General features: G+C 39.6%; 2 protein-coding genes across 6 annotated transcripts in view; one reads left to right on the forward strand and one right to left on the reverse strand.

Annotated features, from left to right (window-relative positions):
* The window catches only part of cabin1 (calcineurin binding protein 1), a 44,490-nt gene extending 28,908 nt beyond the window's left edge, over positions 1–15,582 (reverse strand). The window contains exons 1-28 of one of the 5 annotated variants that reach the window (XM_030142726.1): positions 15,411–15,582; positions 14,842–14,881; positions 14,656–14,748; positions 14,431–14,544; positions 14,036–14,170; positions 13,739–13,919; positions 13,502–13,631; positions 13,232–13,381; positions 12,263–12,576; positions 11,967–12,144; positions 11,755–11,885; positions 11,102–11,319; positions 10,161–10,233; positions 9,646–9,833; positions 9,388–9,525; positions 9,090–9,278; positions 8,719–8,961; positions 8,457–8,610; positions 8,244–8,359; positions 7,853–8,014; positions 6,571–6,777; positions 6,306–6,451; positions 5,288–5,549; positions 4,885–5,055; positions 4,073–4,162; positions 3,801–3,961; positions 2,777–2,988; positions 492–557 (exon numbers count right to left, since the gene is read on the reverse strand). In XM_030142726.1, coding sequence (XP_029998586.1) covers positions 492–557; positions 2,777–2,988; positions 3,801–3,961; positions 4,073–4,162; positions 4,885–5,055; positions 5,288–5,549; positions 6,306–6,451; positions 6,571–6,777; positions 7,853–8,014; positions 8,244–8,359; positions 8,457–8,610; positions 8,719–8,961; positions 9,090–9,278; positions 9,388–9,525; positions 9,646–9,833; positions 10,161–10,233; positions 11,102–11,319; positions 11,755–11,885; positions 11,967–12,144; positions 12,263–12,576; positions 13,232–13,381; positions 13,502–13,631; positions 13,739–13,919; positions 14,036–14,170; positions 14,431–14,544; positions 14,656–14,748; positions 14,842–14,844 — 4,225 coding nt within the window. In that variant the 5' untranslated portion in view covers positions 14,845–14,881; positions 15,411–15,582. Of the gene's footprint in view, positions 1–491; positions 558–2,776; positions 2,989–3,800; positions 3,962–4,072; positions 4,163–4,884; positions 5,056–5,287; positions 5,550–6,305; positions 6,452–6,570; positions 6,778–7,852; positions 8,015–8,243; positions 8,360–8,456; positions 8,611–8,718; positions 8,962–9,089; positions 9,279–9,387; positions 9,526–9,645; positions 9,834–10,160; positions 10,234–11,101; positions 11,320–11,754; positions 11,886–11,966; positions 12,145–12,262; positions 12,577–13,231; positions 13,382–13,501; positions 13,632–13,738; positions 13,920–14,035; positions 14,171–14,430; positions 14,545–14,655; positions 14,749–14,841; positions 14,888–15,410 lie in introns of all 5 variants that reach the window. The other 4 variants (XM_030142724.1, XM_030142725.1, XM_030142728.1 and 1 more) reach the window with 4 other exon arrangements.
* Positions 15,583–16,838: 1,256 nt separating this feature from the next.
* LOC115425296 (neurofilament light polypeptide-like) lies at positions 16,839–19,614 on the forward strand. Its single transcript, XM_030142733.1, has 4 exons — positions 16,839–17,975; positions 18,147–18,271; positions 18,401–18,855; positions 18,985–19,614. Exons 1-4 carry the CDS (start codon positions 16,839–16,841, stop codon positions 19,194–19,196), a joined length of 1,929 nt encoding a protein of 642 aa, XP_029998593.1. The 3' UTR covers positions 19,197–19,614.
* The last annotated feature ends 228 nt before the right edge of the window (positions 19,615–19,842 follow it).

Consider the following 19,842-nt stretch of genomic DNA (forward strand, 5'->3'; position numbering starts at 1 on the left):
AAAACTTTTGGGACTTCTTACTAAAATATGTAGTAAGTATGTGAAAAGTGCATGCTTAAATAGTGGGCTATTTTTCAAGCTGATTGTTAATGACTTGTCTAAAATGCCAAACATTCCGTGTTGTAATGTGGGGAGGAAAGGAAATACTGTAAGGGAAGAATAGGTTACAAGCAATAAATCCTTATTAGTGCACCAGTAATGACACGCTCACACTCCTGCTAAAATGGAGAGATGCTGTTTGTGTATGTTGTCATAAACCAAAATGCCAACATTCCTCTTAATTGCCATGTTTTGCAGTCTTAGCAAAAACAGAATCAGGACAACAAGTACTTGCTACTTTAGAGTATGTACAGTAGGAATTGTATAAACTGACAACTGTGTAAGCAGAGCTTCCTACAAAAATGCTGGGGGGTTTTTCAGACTAGCAGAACTGGATTTGGGACTGGAAACATAGCCTCTTAAGAGAGTTTGGTGGGTTAGAGGAGCAGTACCATTCACGGAAGCCAGCCACATTGGAGACCTGGGCAGGCAGTAATCATGGTCAAACTCTGATGAGGCTGTTGAAGATATGGGGAGCTGGTTTTACAATATAATCAAGCAAAGTTGTATCTCTAAATTATTTCAAATCACCTGCAATTAGTACAATCTCCTTTAATAATCAATCATGTCTTTTCTTGACAGTAAAGTAAACTTTTGATACCACTCCCCTGGAAGCAGAACCTGATTCAGACACACAAATCTCTACAAATCTGTACAGAATGTATAGTACAAATGTTTACATGTTCTGACACATTCCCCCATCTGTTTGAAAAATTAAGGCAATAATCTGCAACACAAGTAGCACTGCTTCCAGAGCGAAGCAGAGACACTGTAAATCCCTTTGCTCCTGTTTTCACACTTCATAAACTGATCTCTTTTTTACACTCAATAAAGCAGCAGTGTAAAGATAGTGCTTTTTTCTGTTATTTTAGTTGTAATGTGATCCATATCATAATAAAACAAACAAAATAACCCCTAATTTATATTGGATAAACAGGAGTGGGGTATTAATAGTAATCAGATCAAAAATCCATGTCTGAATCAGGTCCTGCAACTGCAATCTTATCACCATTAAGTGATTTATGCAAGACTCAGGCCAGAGAATGTACACCTACATGCACACTCGTGCATGGTGGGTAATCAACTTTAGTCGGAGTTGTGCGCCAATTACAGGCCAGTCACATTCCTCCTGACTTGGCATTTTCATACTAATTGAATAAAATTGAAAATTATATCCAATTAGCTTGAAATTGCCATCACACATTATTCATCTACGGTTTTGAAATTTCTCCAATGAGTTTGACTTTCTGTCAAATCAGGCCCACACCAAACAGAAACAAAATGTGACCACATGATACACCACACAATTTAGTGAACTGTGATAAAAGACTGACTGTCTGGTAGTGAAGCCATTCACCTCATTATAACTACATGCATATAAATGGCAAAGCAGGTGGTAAAAGCAAGCAGGCAAAGAGGTAGCAGGCAGGTAGGTAGGTAGGAAGGAATCTGGAGAGGGTGACACAACTGGCAACATGGGCAATATGGCTGCATTATTTGCACATTCAAGCTAAACATGACACATGGGATGGGTGGAAGAACAGCACTGCTTTTGTTATGTGAAAAGAATGGACTGGGCCTTTTTATAAAAAACAGCATTTCCAACTGATCCACAAAACCCTTGTGTAGACTATTTCCTGAAATTGAAAATCAGTTTGTTAGTTGTTCATAGAGGTGTGTATAACAAGTGTGCACTTTTAATTCTGACATCTTTATATCACATCACAAAAACTCTCTCAGTCATATGTATTATGTTGTCTATGAAATTCAAAGAAAGAGTTAGTGCGACACTAGAAGTAAAAGGAATTACATAAACATTATTGTGCATAAATCTAAAAAGGTTAGGTACAACATTCACCATACGCATTGCACTAGATGTACATTATTGCAAATAATGATGTACATTAGCACTTTCAGAATCATAACCTGAACCTAGTTCACTCAAATATGCTATGGTATTTCCGAGCAAAATACACACATTTGTGTGATTTGTGAGTTCCCAGCTGTCACCTTTTTTTTTTTTTTTTTTAAATTCAGCTACTATTGTTATCTGTGCAAAAACACTTTTAACATTCAAGACCTTAATCTTAAGCTACACTGAAGTATAGGCAAATAATTTGACATCAATGGAGCAAAAACTTGGCTAACTCACAGTGATAGATCAATTACAACCTGCAGTGTTATAAAGTGGGGTATCAATGGCTGCTTAATGAAGCTAAAACACACACCCCTTCAGAACTGCATGGCAATGTTTTATCTAGAATGATGCACTTGCTCAGTGATGTTATAGGCTTAACAACTTTATAACAAAGTAGCAATTTTAAAACACGACAGACGAAAACAGAGATCAGCCATTAAGCAGCAGCTAAAAATGGATGCCGTTCCAGCACGCACACAAAAGCACACACAGCCATTAATGAGCTCTGCACACCTCAAAACTTGCATGTGTGTTTAAACAGTCCTCATTATTCACATACAGCAGTCAAATAATCAGTAGCCATATTGCCCATTTCACCACATCCCAATCACCCAGTGCATAGGGATTATTGTAACTGAAACCAAAGCCATTAAGCATGGTGATTAGCAATCTGAGCACTCCCCAGCGGGCTTCTGTGTCCCAGTGCAGAGAGAGCAAAGGGCCCAACCCCAGAGACAGTGTCTAGGACTGGGACTGTACCATCAGCCTGCTGCTCCTCATGCCGCTGTTGCTGCCACTGCTGCCGTCGGAGTGTTTTGCGTTTGGCGTAATCGTGGTCAAACGGCGTGGCCACATAAGGAGGGGATGTCAGACCTGGGGTGGCAGCTGATGGGAGGGAGGAGCTAAGGACATTCCCTATACAAACAGATGAGCAGTTAAAGTCTTCATCCATCATGGAGGTAGGTTTCTCCCTGCAATAAGAATGACAATGAAATCAACACTTCGGTTCATTCAAAAAACTTATGTTGATAATGATAAATTCCAGACAGTTTTCCTCAATATGATGTAATGTCACAGCACGTCATGTAAAAAATAAACACCACCTGAAAGTGGCATACGCAGATAGATTTCCTACTCCTATTACTCTAATGATTCACCATACTGCCAAGTAAATGTAAGAAAAAAAAAAAAAGACTACATGTGAAAAAAATGGGATGAGTGTGCCAAAGTTTAAAACACACAAAGGGGATGTTATATTCAAGCACACCTTGTAAATATGGAAACTATAGAACATCTCAGGAAAAGTTTGATAAATGCCCCAAAAGTTTTCACAAACATTCGACTGGACACAAAGATAAAGTGAGGGGATTTTGGTGGCCAAAGGTCAAAGTCACTGTGATCTCATGTTTGCCCCTTTTTCATGATATCTCAATTTGGCACAAACTTTGTACTTTGTACTAGATTTTAGAGGCACTGTGACATCACAAACCACACATTTGCTCATACTGCTAGTAACAGAGAGAGCAGCATGAACAGATTAAGTTGCTAGGATAGCCAACGCATCTGATTTAAATAAATAGTCCTTGTTTTCTTATTGCTATTAATTTATATACATAGGGTACACCTGTCATTCACAGTATAATTATGAAAATGTGAGCTCATATTAAATAGCCATGAGCTTTAACTCATAAACTCCATTTCTTCAGCCATTATCAAAATACTCTTCAACCAGATGTCGTACATTCACACGCGTTCCATATGATTTGCTAGTTCTGTAACTTACTTTTCATTGGACCTTGGCATGCTTGGCATACTCTTCTCCTCTCCCCTTGCAAATGGGCCTGTAGCTGCCTCAACCAACAAACTGAACAAGAGTTCATGGTCCAGATCAGAGACACCAGCCTCTAACAGTTTTAAGACTGTGGCACTGAGACGGAAATGCAACTAGAATAAAGAAGTTGTTAAGAAAAGTTCAATTAAGCATTGTTTTACATAACGCTGCATTTATGTAATGCAGCGACAAAGTACTTGAGCTACCAGTGACTAGTAGTTTACCTCTAGGGCCTCCATGGCCAAGTCAGGAGGATTATGATAATGAATTTTCCGGGGGTATCTGGCAGCTTCTTCATGCAGATAGTTTGCTGCCTAAAAATACAGACCCCAACAAAATATCTTGGTAAACAAATTCATTACTAAACATGTGAAACAGAGCAAAAACATTGAATTAAGAAGGAGGAGATATGCTATATATGAGCTGAAAGAAGGGTTCACTGAGTTCACACTGCCCCCCTCACTGTGTGTTGACCTCCTTGACACAGAGCTTCCCAAAGGTTCATCTGCTTCCACTGATCTAATCACAGCAACAGAGCTATGACTAACCCCATACATTGTTTTCACTGGAGGAAAAAAAAGCATCTCGCAAGGATAGGAAGACAGTAATCTTTCTTTAGGTGGATTATAAAACCATTCTCAATGTGGATAACAAACATATTAAAGAATTTTTGTAATGGCTTCAAACTCAAGCTAATTTTTTGCTTTGTTTTTTGGTAACATCTCAATAATGTGATGAAACATAAATATGAGTACTGTATGTACACAAGAGGTCAAACCCTTTGACTTGTATTCCATCATGATTATTCACTGAGATTTTGAAAGCACCAACTGCAAAATTCTAGGCCCATAAATGAATAATTGGAAATAGTATCTAAATAGCTGAATGTACTACACATTTATCATGGACTGCCCCTTCATAGACCATTTCTGCATGTATTTTTTAAGCTAGCTCAGAGTAGATTTACATTTCAATGCTCTCAGGTAAAACAGCTGTAAGACAAACCTCCATATTCTACAGATCTAGTAATTTGTACCTTTTTGTAAAGCTGCAGATATTCCCCTGGAGGCTGCTTGCGTTTCTCTGCTATTTTCCCCAGCATATAGTGGATGAGCCATTCTTCTTCATCACTGTCACCCTCACAACGGGAAGCACCCTGGAAACACTGGAATGCCGTCTCCAACATGGAGTCTCTGCGTTCCTCCATCTGAATTGGCACAAATAGAGACACACACAAAAGGAGCCTTCATGAGTAATTTAGCTCACAGCGACAGATCAATTGACTGTAAATCAAATATACAAGTGGAACAAGCAAAAGTGACAGGAAGTAATATCTATTGTACTTACACATAGGACATCTGACAAAATAGGCGGACACTTCTTGATGTTACAGACAATACTCATGAGAGAACATGTTATTTTCCTAATATGTGCCTCACCTGTTTAACAACCTCCGGGGGTAGATCACTGCGCCACTGCTTCAGCTGCCGAGAAGCAAATGAGTGCAGTGCATACGATATGGTCCCATACTCAATCCAGAGAGACAGGTTGGAGCTGTCTATCTCCAGTGCCCTCTTAAAGCAAGTAAGGACTGCCTGGGAGTGCTTCCATATGGGAACATCACTTTTCAGCTCATTGGAGTTCAGTTTGTCCTGGATACGACTGGCCCTCGCTAATGCCATACCAGCCCAGGAGTCAAACCTAAAGAAAGACATATAATTATTATTAATATTATTATTCACACACTGTTAGTGACATTAATAATTATTATTATTAATATTCCTGGGTGTTTTTGTATGCGATTTATAATTGCTCAAAAATAAGTTAAGACCCATAGTAATTTGATATTGGTAATGCTGTAATTGTCACAAAATGTAATAGAATAAATTAATTTTTAGGTTTGTTGTTATATTGATCAAGAATAGATGTGAGTAAAATTCCCTGAAGGATAGGAAGTCTTTATTTTGAGCCACAAGATTTTACAGAAAACCTACTGCCGAGTTCAACTTTCAAGCTGCTTTCTTAGCAAAGAAAACAATGCTGCACCACTGCTGAAAAGACAATGATAAAGACAGATCCAAACAACAAAGACAAAGCTTTAATGCCAGAAGCTACAGAATAGTTAAGAGGCACCATTTGTCTATGAAAGAGAGTCCATAAGCAGTTGGTTTGATTTAGACTCTAAGTGGGGGCTCTGAGGTTAGGATGTGGACAACATGTGATCGAGAGACTGGCTACAAAGCATCAGCACATAGGATAAAATAGTATGACCAGCATTTTCATAAAAATATCTGAGTATTAAAAAGCAGGCATCAACCTTTTTTGAGCAGGTATAATGTCTCTGCTTGTGAACAATCCAAAATAAATCCAGTTAATTTAAACCATCTGATGTGTTATTATAAAGTAGCAGCAAGAGACGATCCTCCACATGCATGTTCATATTTAGTAAAAAGCTACCTGTTGGGACACACGCAGATATCATGCATATAGAACTTGATGGCTTTCGATTGCTCCTTGTTCTTGAAATGGTAATCAGCCAGCAGGTAGTAGATCTCATTAATGATTGGAGGTGCTGGAGCGCTGCCCTCAGGGAGACATGGAGCCTTAAAGGAATCACAACAAACATGTTTAAACCCATTTTAAATGAAATTAAGAGGGGACGTGTTATGTTAAAATATCAATTAACATGCTCTTCATAAATAGAGCGGGCCTAGTGACTGACCTTCTCTGTCATACTTTCAATATAGGCTGCTACATCATCCATACTGAGGGTTGGAGCGTCACTTTGGGGGGCAATACCAGCAAACCTCCTCAGGAGATTGGCTAAGTCTGCAGACACTGTGCTTGTCTTGTAGCTGTCAAACTCAGGCAATGACTTTGGCTTGAAATACTGGAACATAAACAGGGCATCGCTCCAGAGCAGCTCCACCTGCAAAACACCAAATAACTGAGTTGAATTAATTTGTTGTCACCCTGCAATGAACTGGCGACATGTCCAGAGTGTACCCCGCCTTCGCCCATAAATAGGCTCCAGCGACCCCCATGAACCTAGTGAGGATAAAGTGGGTTCAGAAAATGAATGAATGAATAATTTGTTGTTAGTGTGTAACACACAGACATTGGTAGTGACTAGGTGTATTATGACCACCCTCTTTTGGTATTGGATTGAGAATGCCAATCATCAAAAAGCACTGCTACACAAATGTGTAATTGACACCCCCCTGGTGGTGGAACAGAGACATTACAAAACTACAGAGGATCATGGGACTTATCACCTAGCCTTAAAGGACTTTTAACACTAAATGTGATGGTATTAATGTCTTTGATTTAACACTCTACCCTTACTGTCCACAGAGCTGGAGAATATTGTACTGCAGAAACATTTTTGTTTCTTCAGTTGCTCCAGGACCTGTTGAATAGCAGGACTGTGTAGATCTGACTCTACATGTATTTTGTCTGCGGTTGATCTAAAGACCTCAATCAGAAATGTAATGCTATGGTGACATGAATGGCATTTCACTGCCTTACTTTAAAACAAAGACAGTAGACATGTGCTTTGCAAGCCCACAAAAATAACATTAACGGATAAAACAGATTTCCTTTGTATAACGCAGGGCAACAAGGGATAACATTTGCATCAACAGAGGTCTGCTTTTGTACAATGGTCCTATTTATGTAGTTTTACAAATACAGGTGAGAAAATTGCCACTTAGTTACTTCACACTTTCACCTCCTCTTCACCACCATTTAGCCATCAGCTAAATAAAAGCTCGACCACTATGAGAGTTTGTTATCAAATATCAAACAAATACCACAATGGTTATTAACAGAACACAGAAGCAGAGCAGAAACTGAGAACAGTATGTGGTTGTAGTTGAATTAATCACCTTTAACAGGCAGACCCACTTGAAATTACAACATAGACCCCGAGTTTAAACAACACTTTTCTCATCTTATCAAAAATACTGGACCAAGGGAATGACCGGGTGATGCCAAAGCCTTACCTGTGGACTGGAGTGATCTTCAAGGTAACGGGATTTGCTCTTTTTACTGGGGTAGGCATAGAGGCAGAAAAAGCACTGTTCCAAGGCCACCTCCAACTCCTCTTTGTATGGATGGGATTCAGAGCTGGCGGAGGCTGCAAGCTCTTTTTCCAAAACCCGAACCTACACAAAATGTAAAATATTTAGCTCTGGCAAACATTTCAAAAGACTAATATCACTTATTCTAGTCACAAATATGTCAGACCAGCTGTTCATGTAAATATTTAAGGACAAAAAAACTAGGAGACTAAATAGTAAAACATTAATTTCTTATAATTTACAACCACAATATCTGTCATGGTATCGGACGTCAAAGTCATTTTTGCAGAGACGAGCATCAACAAAAACTTACAAAAAATTTGAGCAGTGCACCATCCGAATTGCAGCACATGGCACGGCGGCCAAGATACTCATGGGCTGTATTCAGGAGCATCAGAGAGGAAGGCAGCATGGGAGTGTCTGAATCATCTGAAAATGAGACATGACCGGGTTACACAGCACAGCAACCACCATAGCACACAGAGGAAACACTCAAAGCAAGAAAACAAGATATCAAACAACAAACCTTCTTCATCCCCTACAGACATATGCTGTCGAAGCATACAGTCAAAAGCAGCCTCCTCATGCTTGATAATGCGATACAGGATAATCCAAGGCAAGACTGAGAAGAAATATGGCTCCTTGGGATTGTCCGAAGTGGTCATGCTAAGGTCAATCAGCTGAAAGTACAAAGTAATCAAACAATAATTATAATCAGAGAACATCTTACAACTTATTCCAGTATCTGTGCAAATTATATTTGGGGAAAAAAAAAAAACACTTCTTACTTGAATTAAGTTGTTAGCCAGTCGAGCCATACTAGAGAAGTGTGGGACATTATTAAGTATCGCTGAGTCTTTGGTAAAGCAGATCTCTGTACCATCCAGTAACTTTCCAATGGTGCTGACCCACTCCTCCTTCGCAGGTGGAGAACTGGTTGAAGCAGAGTTGAGCTGCTGCAGTGCTTCATTCAGGGCCAGCTCACTGCACTCCAAACACTGCTGATAGTCCTGCAGCTTCAACAGCGAGTTCTGTGCCACAGTGTATTAAGACAGAAAATTCAAGTGTCAACAAGCACATCATTTCTACTATCATACGCTTTGTCAGTTATAGAGATTCCGTCAGTGTTGATGCATTAATGACTTGCAGAATGAACAACCTGCAGTAGCATTAGCTGAGCTGGCCGTTCTGGTGCTGAGCTCACAAACTCCAGAGGTTTACTCCTGCCACCATAATTAAGTGTGGGCTGCAGCAGGAGCACAACAGATCCATAATCTGCAGACTCGAATAGACGCTGGATCTCCTCTAAAGACTGACAACGCTCCAGGGACTTCAGCCTCTTGTCAATCTGTCAGAAAAAAAAAAAAAAAAAGGTTTTTCGTTGCAAATTGGAAAAACTAATAAAATGAGGATAACACAGAAACAAATAACACTTTATTAGCCACAAAAGCACCAACCTCCTCTACAGAGATGGCGGCATCTACTCGTAAGTTAGGCAGGTTGATTGTGTAATATTTCCCTTCTGCAGTCTTTGGTTTGTTCTGCAGCAGACCTATACAGACATCGTAGCTCTCCAGAGCCAACTCCATGTCTCCCTGGCAAAAGAAATGCAAAGCAGACTTACAGGTTACCTTTGGGTGAACTGAATTGTCTTTTAAGGTCTTACTGAGACGAAAGTCAAGAAAAACAAAGAGAAAAAAAAATCAAGACCTTACCTGCAAGGCCAAGAATCGTGCCTTGAGCCAGTAGACACGCACCATGACATCCACCCAGTCATCTTCAAAGAGGTCTCTTTGGGATGAACCCAAGGCCAGAATTAACAAATCTCCCTGGAAGTGCTGCCCGGGGAACTCTGAGTCAGCCGCTTCGTTGCCAGAAGTGATACTACTTCTTCTTGGAGACACTTTAAAAGAAAAAGAAAACACTGTAGGACGGCAAATATTAAAATGTTGGCTACACAAAGTATAGGCCATTTAGATGAATTAGTCCTATTCTAAAACTGCAATAGTGGCATTTTATTTGCTTAAGAAAACATATAATACAAGCACCAACTGACAGACAATATTGGCTCCTGTGTGCTACATAATCCAGCTATAATGCGATACTGCAATGCTCATCTGAAATAGTCTAAATCTAATCAGGAATGATGCAGTCTACAGCGGTAAGGCCCTTGTTTAATCTTATTCAAGCTTTTGTGGGCTCATGTCAAGGTTGGCTGATTTTTACTCACCAATCTTTCCCTTTTTGTGTAGCCATTGCTCCAACTGCAACTCCATACATGCCAAGCTCATAGTCAGCATTTCCTGTACATAAAGCAAATATATTCACTTATTAGAAAGCACTGAGGCTACAAAATATGAGGCCATGCAGTATTAAAACCTATGTGTCTGACAGGTCTGAATACATGCACCCAGGGCAAATTCAGGAACACATAAATATATCTTAGCTTATGGTTTTACTGGTAATACTGTCCAAAAAACTTCAAAATACATATCATCATGGATATATTTAAATTTATGCATTTAAAATATATATTATATGGAATATGTAGAGTATTGAGCATCTTGTCATTTGCATTTTGTTGGGCAGAAAAAAATAAAATGTAACTTCCATCTGTTGCATTTGCACTTAATGATTCTTCAGCGTATTGGGAACTATATTTTATATACTGTCAGAAGTGAAGAATGTAGTTTAATTTGCCAGGTTTTTGGATTCAAAATACAAATTACTTGCATTTTACTTTAAATTTTATACTTATGACAGATAAATTCAGATTTTAAATGAGAATGATCATTTCTGCATAAGTATTACCAAGAATATTAATTAAATATTAAGAATTAGCAGAATGGTGTATCATTATTGAACCTCAATGCTTTATCTGCAATGACACATGATGCATTTCACCTTCATCAAAGAAATGTAGCACCTGATATGTGGATATTATCTTTGACTGTATTGCAATTTTAATAATGAATTAATTATTTGAGCCATCAACAAAGTAAACCAAAAGATCAAAACAGTTATAAAAATAGTTATTCACTGATAATCTAGAATCACATAAACAGTACCACGATCTCATAAGAAATGTAAATATTTATGAGTTAGCCTTAAACCTCTGAAATCAGCCAAGCATTGTATTTTTTTTCACTAAGCTGCTTTCTTGACATGTACCCGAAGGTGTTGGTTGCTGCAGTCTCGAAGGAGTGGGTTAGGAAGACCACTGCTGTGCTTCCTCCAGGTCTGATAGATGTCCAGCACCACAGCAGCCAGCCCCCGAGGCCAATCCTGCATAAACTTCTGACCGATTGCTTTCAGATATTGCAACATCAGGTCCAGTATGCCACCATTGGTCATGTTATTGAGCAGGAAGTTGTGAACATCTTGTTGTTCTAAATGTGGGAAAACAGGGCATATCAAAATGATGTAAACATCTCTATGGTACAACAGATAACTGTAAATATGCTACAAAGGTCTGTACATCTTGGTGAAAAAGTCATATGGTAAATAGTGTTGATGTTGTGATTGAGTCTTCTTGCATGATTAACAAGGAAAACAAAAGATTATTCATCATTTTGAAATATCTATTTTCTTTTAACTCATAAACTTAATCTAGCGTATTAATAAAAAATGCAAAAATTTTAAAAATGACAGGTAAGACACAGCAGTAACTGTCATTCTGCCTTTTACACAGTAAACCTCTTTGTTTGGTGTCACTGTCATCCAAAATATCACCATGCACATGTGATGCAGTTATCTAATTGCACAGGTTGATACAATGCAAATACTACTACATTAATCGTGCAACTCTATAATTTTGTACGTACCAGATTCCATGTACTCAACAGACTCAACAGGCAAGCAACCGCCGTGAAGAGGATGAATGTCCTCCTTCCCATCACACTGGGTCTCAAGATTGCTCAAACTTTCATCATCATCAGGGTCAAACTTTTTCAGCCTAGAGGAGACCAAAAACATAATTGTTATAAAATCACTTTTAATGAGCTGTACATTTCATCTAATGTTTGGTGACAACTACCTGGACGGTAGATATTTAAATAGCAATTCCTGAAAATCTATCTTCTCTTCCTTCTTGCATTTAGTGTTTCGAACACGTGCTGAGCGTCTTTTTGCTGTCTCTCCGCTGTCTTCTACTGTACGTTTTCTTTTCGGTGCTTTCTTCACTTTGTCTGTCAGGGAAACCTCCATAGCTGAAGCTGTAGATAAGCAAAATAAATTAAGAAACATTTAATTTCACAGTAACAGCACAGACACTTTTGCAATTACAAAAACAAAATTGTTTAGAAAGTAAAATAGAGATGTCAAACAACTAACCAACAGGGGGTGCAACTGTGGTGACCTCTACCGTGGTCTGGGTGGTAATAATCTGAGGTTGAGTGCCAGGTTGCAGTTGCAGTTGCAGTCCCGGTTCAGAAAGGGTAATTGGAGGAAGGGATGAGCTGGGGCTGCTGCTCAGTACGGTGGTCTGGCAAGTACTAACAGGACTGCTGGGCTGGGGAAGATTCTGAAGAAAGTTGGGGTCACGGTACTCTGACAAGTCAATTCTTCGACCAAGACTGGGACGAGGTGGCTCACATGTGGTCTGATGTCTGTACATTGCAAGGAGGCTTTCACCCACATGCTTCCAACTGAGATTAAAGGAAAGAGTTTGCTCACACATGGTCTACAGATTCTCTGAGTGTTAAGGTTAACAAAGGTTCAAAGAACTACACTCAAAAAGGAATTCAAGTGGACTCCAAGAAAGCCAATTTAGTACAAAATGAATTTTTAAAAAGCCCAATACAGAGCAAACAAAATTACAGACAAAAAAGATGTTACAAAGGTTTTCTGCAATTTCTGTATTTGGACAAATGGCATGTGCTCAAGCAGGGTTTGACGACAGAGCCAAATATACTATTGTGATAAAAAAATAAAAATACATACCAGTCTGAATCAATTATCATAATAAATACAAATAAAATCATGGTTGACTGATTTTTAAACAAGGATGATTGTTGTTCCTGGGCTAGAATTGAGGAAATCAAATGATTACTTGTGATTTTAAATGACTCTTTGTGGTCACGACACAAACATTAGAACGTGCATATGTACAAGTAAGTAAACACCAAAAAACTGACATTGTAGTATGCACTCTGATAAGGTAAACAAACTAAGTCCTAAATAAAAAATAACATTGCATTAATGTTACATATCATGATACAAAACTATATTTCTACAATACACATTAAAATATTCCAGTGTAACAGTTCCAATTCACAGAAACACTGCAAGATAAACACTCACGAGAGGCAGCGGATGGGCTGAATCAAGACAAGGTCAGGCTTTGGTTCACGATATGAAAGAGCCTGTCTTCGCCTTCGTATTTCCATTGCCTCCTCTACAATGGTCTTGCGCTCCTCTTCCTCCACTTCCACATAGTGAATAGACATATCACTGTAAATACACACAGAACAGCACAGAAGGTTGTTAGTAATGTTAAAGCAACGGAAACAGCTGTAACTATAGTACATCTTAATCAGATGAGACAAGATCTAAAGACTGCATTGGCTTCACCATCTCATAAACATCTGCATTGTGTCCCTCTTCAAACAGGGCTGCTCCTCAAAGATTTTCTCTTTCAGCACCAGGCCTTTAGTGTAACAATGATCCTTTTCTAAGGCTTTGGCGATGAAGTACAGGCAGCCTGGAAAAATTCAAGAAGACAATTTCATTCCTTTCAATACTTAAATTGCTAAAGTACTAATGCAAGAGGGTACAAAGCAAAAGAGCTTATGATGATTTATGACATACAGCTGTAGTCACTGAGTGTGTACAAAATAGTAATGAGGTTGTCCAGGCAGGGCCAGTGGTCTGGGTTACAGTGTAATCCCTCCTCGAAGGCATGGCGAGCCAGAGGAATGCGCACTAGTCGCACAGCTACCTGACCAATTTTATACCACATGTTCACATCAGTGGAATCCAGCATAACAGCCTATGAAAAGAAAAACAAAGCAACAAATGTGATTAAAAAATATTTTAGATGAGAAATATTATTCAGTAGTACAATATTTTAAAATGATCATTTAAAAATTGTTTGTGTCATTGTACCTCCAAATAAAATTCCATGGCTGTTTCAAGGTCATCTCTTGAAGCAGACATACTAGCCAGGTTTTTGAAAGTTGAATATTTCAGCATTAACCCAGGGTGCTTGAGGCCCACTCTCTGGTCATCTGAGGGCATGGCCTGAAATATTACAGAATTCATCGACACGGGTAATATTTAAAGAGTAGTATTGTTCATGAGCCAGAAATATCTGAAAACAATACGTACATCCACTCATAGAAAGGTTTTGAACTACCATACAACAACAAACATTTGAACCGTATATTTGACACTCCCAACTAGACCTCAACAAGACAGTATTTGTGTTGCAAACTAGTCTATCAGAGAGATGTACAGATGGATATTCAGGCATTTTTCAAAGAATCACTGTTGCATTTTACCTCTTTAAGAAGTGGTGTTTTGAGAAGCTCATGATAAGCCTTGGCAGACTCCTCAAACTTGTCATGCTTTTGAAGATCTAATGCCTTGTGGTATAAAGCAAAGGCTTCAGCTTCCTGCAAACAGGAAAAAAAAAAAAGAAAAAAGGCAACTCATTTAAATTTGCAGTGATAATACTCTGCTACTAACTTGAGACCTAATGTGATAGCTTTGAAGAACATCTGTACCTGAGCCTCTTTAGTCTGACTCTTGCTACTTTTTAAGGGATCTTGAGACTCATCAGCAGCTGATGCAGCAGCATTCAGCGCTGCTATGCGAATCTGGAGGAAAGAACCACAAACAATAGTATAATCTGAATATGACGTAAAATCGTTATCTGCGAATGTGCTCAATAATTCAAAAGAAAGGCTTACCATTTTAATATCAGACAAGAAGTCCTTCACAGTATGCAGCCTTTGACTGGACCACCAAAAACGTAAAATAACAGCAGAAGAGCAAACAAGACATCAATTCAGCTTCTTATACGAACAAAATATCAATCACCTACGCCAGTCGACTACATCTTCTGCAACAGCATATCAAATATTCGTTCAATTTGCCAACTGTTGCATGTGAATAACACAGAAAAGTGGAAAACATCCCTCCCTGAGTTACTTTTCAACTAGTATAATGGTGATGGAGCTTGAAACTAACAAACGTTAGCTAACTATTTATTCCCTGTGCATGCCACAACCTGCTTAGCTAAATGTTAGCATTAAGGTAAGACATTACTGCAACTAATGATATGAAGCACTCGTGAATTAAAAGAATGTGAACTCCCTGAACTCTGGAGTACCTGTAGTTAGCTAATGAGGTTGTAGCACGTTAGCATAATCCATCAGAAAACAGTCCAGATTGTCACCTTGCTAGCTGGTTTTAGCAGACACGTTAGCTAGTGGTCGGTTTACCGGGTGGCCATCCTCTACAAAGCTGGACAACTTACCGTTCATTTCAGCTTTAACTGCATTTCTAACGTTAGATAATGGCAAAAAGGTAGTGAAATGTATAAATAATCCAGCCAAACGTGGTCAAATACAATAAAGTAAGTTTGAAACTTCATCTATTCATCATCCTTTTGTTGTTTGTAACGGTGGGAGACTTTGCGTCACAGTTTGACGCTTGCTGCCCGCCACGTTGTAAAATTATCGGTCATTGGTCAAAACACTGTGGGCGTATTTATGTGACCAATTATATCATAGGATATAGAATGGAGCTCCGCCTTTCGAAACACTGCTCTCAGACGTCTGTGTGTAGGGTCAGGCAAATTAGAAAAAAAAAAAAAAGATCATTGACCGTATCTGTCGTTTGAAATGATTAACAGCATACGTCTAACGCATTTTCACGTTTTCATTGGGATTTATACAGCAAGTTGTTGAAAATATGGAAAAAAAATAAAAAATAAACAAAGACGTCAAAAAGCTACGTTGTGGATACACCATAAATAATGCAACTCTGTATAATAAAAAAATATATATAATTCATCAAAAATAGGAAGTTATACACCAACAAATGTGGCAAGATCAGCAACTTTAGTGAGGAAAATAGTATTACTAATATTAAATAAATATAGGCCTACTATCATCTTTCTGCTACAAGAGTTTTTGCAGTCTCTTCAGACAGAGGGACAGTTGTTTTCTGATAAACTGAGCTATGTAACAACATATTCTATAACATCCACTACAGAAAGCTATGATGTTACACAATCAGTTGAATTATGTAATTTCAATCATATATATATTAATGTATAGTTACACTATACGAATGTCTTGTATTTATACAGTTCTACTTGATTTGATGTAATCAGTGTCATATACATTTGTCCTGTGTAAGCACTTGACTTTTATATTGAAACCTGTAAGGTGAACAGTCAACCACTAGGAGGCATACTTTTATTACAATCCTGCTAAATGATTTGTGTTTCAGCTATTTAGCCAACAGTTTGATATTCACTTTGCATGTTTTTGGAGGGTTAATGAGTAGAACGCTAAAACACATTAGTACTTTAGATACATGGCAGTTTTATTAGTTTTCACTGAAAAATTGTTTTTTGCCATCCTTCCTCAGTGTGAGTTTGTGTAGCAGTGTGGTGAGGATTTTTGAATCTTTTTCAGACTTTATAGTACAAACAATATAGTTTTAAGAGCAGAATGCTTTTTTCCCTTTTGTCCTCAATGACCTGTCTGTTGCAGTCCCTTGTTGCTCTCCCACTTATCCTTGCCTTCTCCACAAAACACACACTCATCCTCCCTCCTCCCCATCTCTCTCTTGGCTGGGAGTGGTGGGCTGGCAACATTATCAATTCCTTCTGTCAGCATGCCTGCAAAAAAAAGCTTACGTCACAGTCATTACAGGCCCTATAAAAGCCAGAGTAATGCAGATTCACTGTGCAGTCAACCTAGCAACATTCTTAGGCATAGAGCAGCTCGTCTCTCAAGTCATGGCTTCCCCTGGCTTTGACCCTTTTTTTCCATCTTATAAAAGGAGGGTGGTTGTGCGTAATGCAGGATATGGTGCTGGTGGAGGCGTAGGATCTAGGTCTGTTTATTCAAGCCACTCTGCCCCAGTAACTTCTTATGCCTCTTCACGCAGAAGTTATCCAACACACAGCCGAGTTGCTTCAAATTATTCCAGTGCGTTGCTTTCTGCTCCACTGTCCGCAGCTGCCACTGAGCTACGCCTTGACCAGGCAGCCCAGGTCAGCTCTGAGTTCAAAGTATTAAGGACCCAGGAGAAGGCTGAGCTGCAGGACCTGAACGACCGCTTTGCAAGCTTCATTGACAGAGTTCATGAATTGGAGCAGCAGAATAAGTTGTTGGAAACTGAACTTCTGTTACTCAGACAGAGGCAGACTGAGCCATCCAACCTCCGGGCCCTGTATGAGCATGAGATTCGCCAGCTTCACGGTGCAGTGGACGAGGCCCGTCATGAGAAGCAAGCAGCCCAGGACCACAGAGATGAGATGGAGAATGTGCTGAGGAACCTGCAAAAGCGTTATGAAGATGAAGTACTTGCTAGGGCGGAAGCAGAGGGTAGACTGATGGATGCCAGGAAAGGGGCGGATGAGGCCGCACTGAGTCAGGCTGAGCTGGAGAAAAGAGTTGGAACCCTTCTAGATGAGCTGGCCTTCTTGAAGCGTCTCTGTGAGAGTGAGATTGCAGAACTTCAGGCCCAAATCCAGTATAGTGCAGAGGTGTCAGTGGAGATGGAAGTAGTGAAACCTGACCTGTCTGCTTCCCTCCGTGAAATCCGAGGCCAGTATGAGAACCTAGCTCAACGCAACCTTCAGGCAGCTGAAGAATGGTTCTGCAACAAGATGAATGTGATGACAGTAAGTTCTGCTCGTGGCACAGAGAGTGCACGAAGTGCCAAGGATGAGGCTGGAGAATACCGTCGGCTGCTCAATGCCAGGACGCTGGAGATTGATGCCTGTCGTGAGATGAACCAAGCTCTGGAAAACCAACTGCAGGAAGTGGAGGAAAAACAGAGTGATGAAATCTCTGCACTCCAGGTCAGGAACTGAAAAAATACTTCACCTTCTGACTCATGAGTACACATTTTTAACGTGTTTTGGCAGTTAATATTAGTTTGACTATTATGTGAATGACTGTACTAATCTACTGATGTGCAATTTTCATCTAGACTAAAAATGTACTTATAAATAAGCATCTTTTCTGTGCAGGATACAATAAGTCAACTGGAAGAGGAGTTGAGGGCAAACAAGGCTGACATGGCTCGCTACTTGAAAGATTACCAGGACCTACTGAATGTGAAGATGGCTTTGGATATTGAAATTGCAGCCTACAGGTAATAACAAGTAATTTTGGGGGGAAATTTAGATATTTTATATTAGTGGCTTGGTTTAATAATCCAGTAATAATAAATAGAAACCAACAAACTTCAGTAACTTTGATTTTTTATGTGTGTCTCATATAGGAAACTTCTTGAAGGGGAAGAGAACCGTTTTAGTGTTGCAGGGCCAGGCTCTGTAACGGTTTACTCCCAGTCCATGTATGCTGCTCCATCTTATGGAAGAACACAGGTTTCCATGCTGCCTCAGCTCAGCTCTGCACCTCCATTCCTGCTGAGCTCCCGCTTGTTTAGTTCATCCCTCTCCACAGAAGAGAAAATATCTGCAACCCATGTCGAGGAGGCAGAGGCCAGCCCTCCTCAAGAAGAGGAGGAGGAGGAGGAAGAGGAGGAGGGAGAGAAGGTGGAAGAGGAAGAAAAGGAGGAAGCTGAAGAAGAGGAAGGAGTAGAGGGAGATGAGAAGGAGGAGGAAGAGGAGGCAGAGGAGGAGCAGGGAGATGAGGAGGAGAAGGATGAGGAAGAGGAAGAAGTAAAGGAGGAAGAAAAAGAAGAAGAGGGAGGGGAAGAAGCAGATGCAGAAGGTAACTGTAATACTGGTAACTTAATATAGTGATGTTTTCACAGTTCACCCACTTAACTGTGTGTGCATGTGTTGTAACAAAACATTCTTTCTAACTGCTCTTCTCCCACATCTGGCTTTCAAAATAAAGAGGGAGAAGCTGAAGATGAAGCAGGTGAGGCTGAGGAGGGAGGTGGAGATGATGAGAGCCAACCTCAAGAGGAGGATGAGGGGGCGCATAAAGAGGAAGAGGGAGATGCAGGAGATGAGAAAGAAGAGGAAGAAGCCGAACAAGAAAAGGATGCAGAGGCTGAAGCCGAAGTCAAGGAGAAAAAGGGAGGATCATCAGATAAAAATGTTTAATTCTACATGCAATAAAACACCTGCTAACACCGTAGCTGTAGGATGACAGAAACCTCTCTGCCTCTCAGCATGGACGTTTCTGTCATTCCACTTAAACGAAAATGTTTAAATCAGAAGGCAAGACGCTGTTCAATCAAACCTCTGTGTATGATCGACTTGAGTGACTCACAGCATGTATGCAAATTGCACCAGCAGAGAAAGTAAACAACTAAAAGCAAATCAATTAATCAATTAACTGAGGATAATAGGAGGAGACATGTCTGAAATAGAAATTGTGCTTTGTGGAGATTTGTTTGCAAACACCTGTGTGCTTTATTGTCACCAAAATATGCCTGTAAAATCATCTGTATGTGCAATACCAAAGTCCTCACTGAGTGCTATTCACAATGTTCTGCATTGAACCTCAATAAAGTCTTGAAGCCATGACAACTCAAAGCTGGCTTTTCAGTTGCAATGTATTGTTCAATCAAATGAGATTAAGCCCAAATGCATTAACAGAAAACGCTTCATTGTTCAAGCTCCGTGACTCACTCGACAAGCAAGGACAGATTTTTTTTCTGCTAACCCAGAATTTTTTTTCCTATATTCACAACAACAATAATTTAGGTTAATGGAAAAAAGTACATAGGCGAATGCCAAAGAGCCT

Source organism: Sphaeramia orbicularis, chromosome 9, assembly GCF_902148855.1.
Source record: "Sphaeramia orbicularis chromosome 9, fSphaOr1.1, whole genome shotgun sequence".
NCBI lineage: Eukaryota > Metazoa > Chordata > Actinopteri > Kurtiformes > Apogonidae > Sphaeramia > Sphaeramia orbicularis.

Coding starts and splice junctions, on each gene's coding strand:
- LOC115425296 (XM_030142733.1), top strand. CDS start 16,839: ATGCAGATTCACTGTGCAGTCAACCTAGCAACATTCTTAGGCATAGAG. Junction 18,272..18,400: donor ATTGAAATTGCAGCCTACAG/GTAATAACAAGT, acceptor TGTCTCATATAG/GAAACTTCTTGAAGGGGAAG. Junction 18,856..18,984: donor GGAAGAAGCAGATGCAGAAG/GTAACTGTAATA, acceptor TTCAAAATAAAG/AGGGAGAAGCTGAAGATGAA.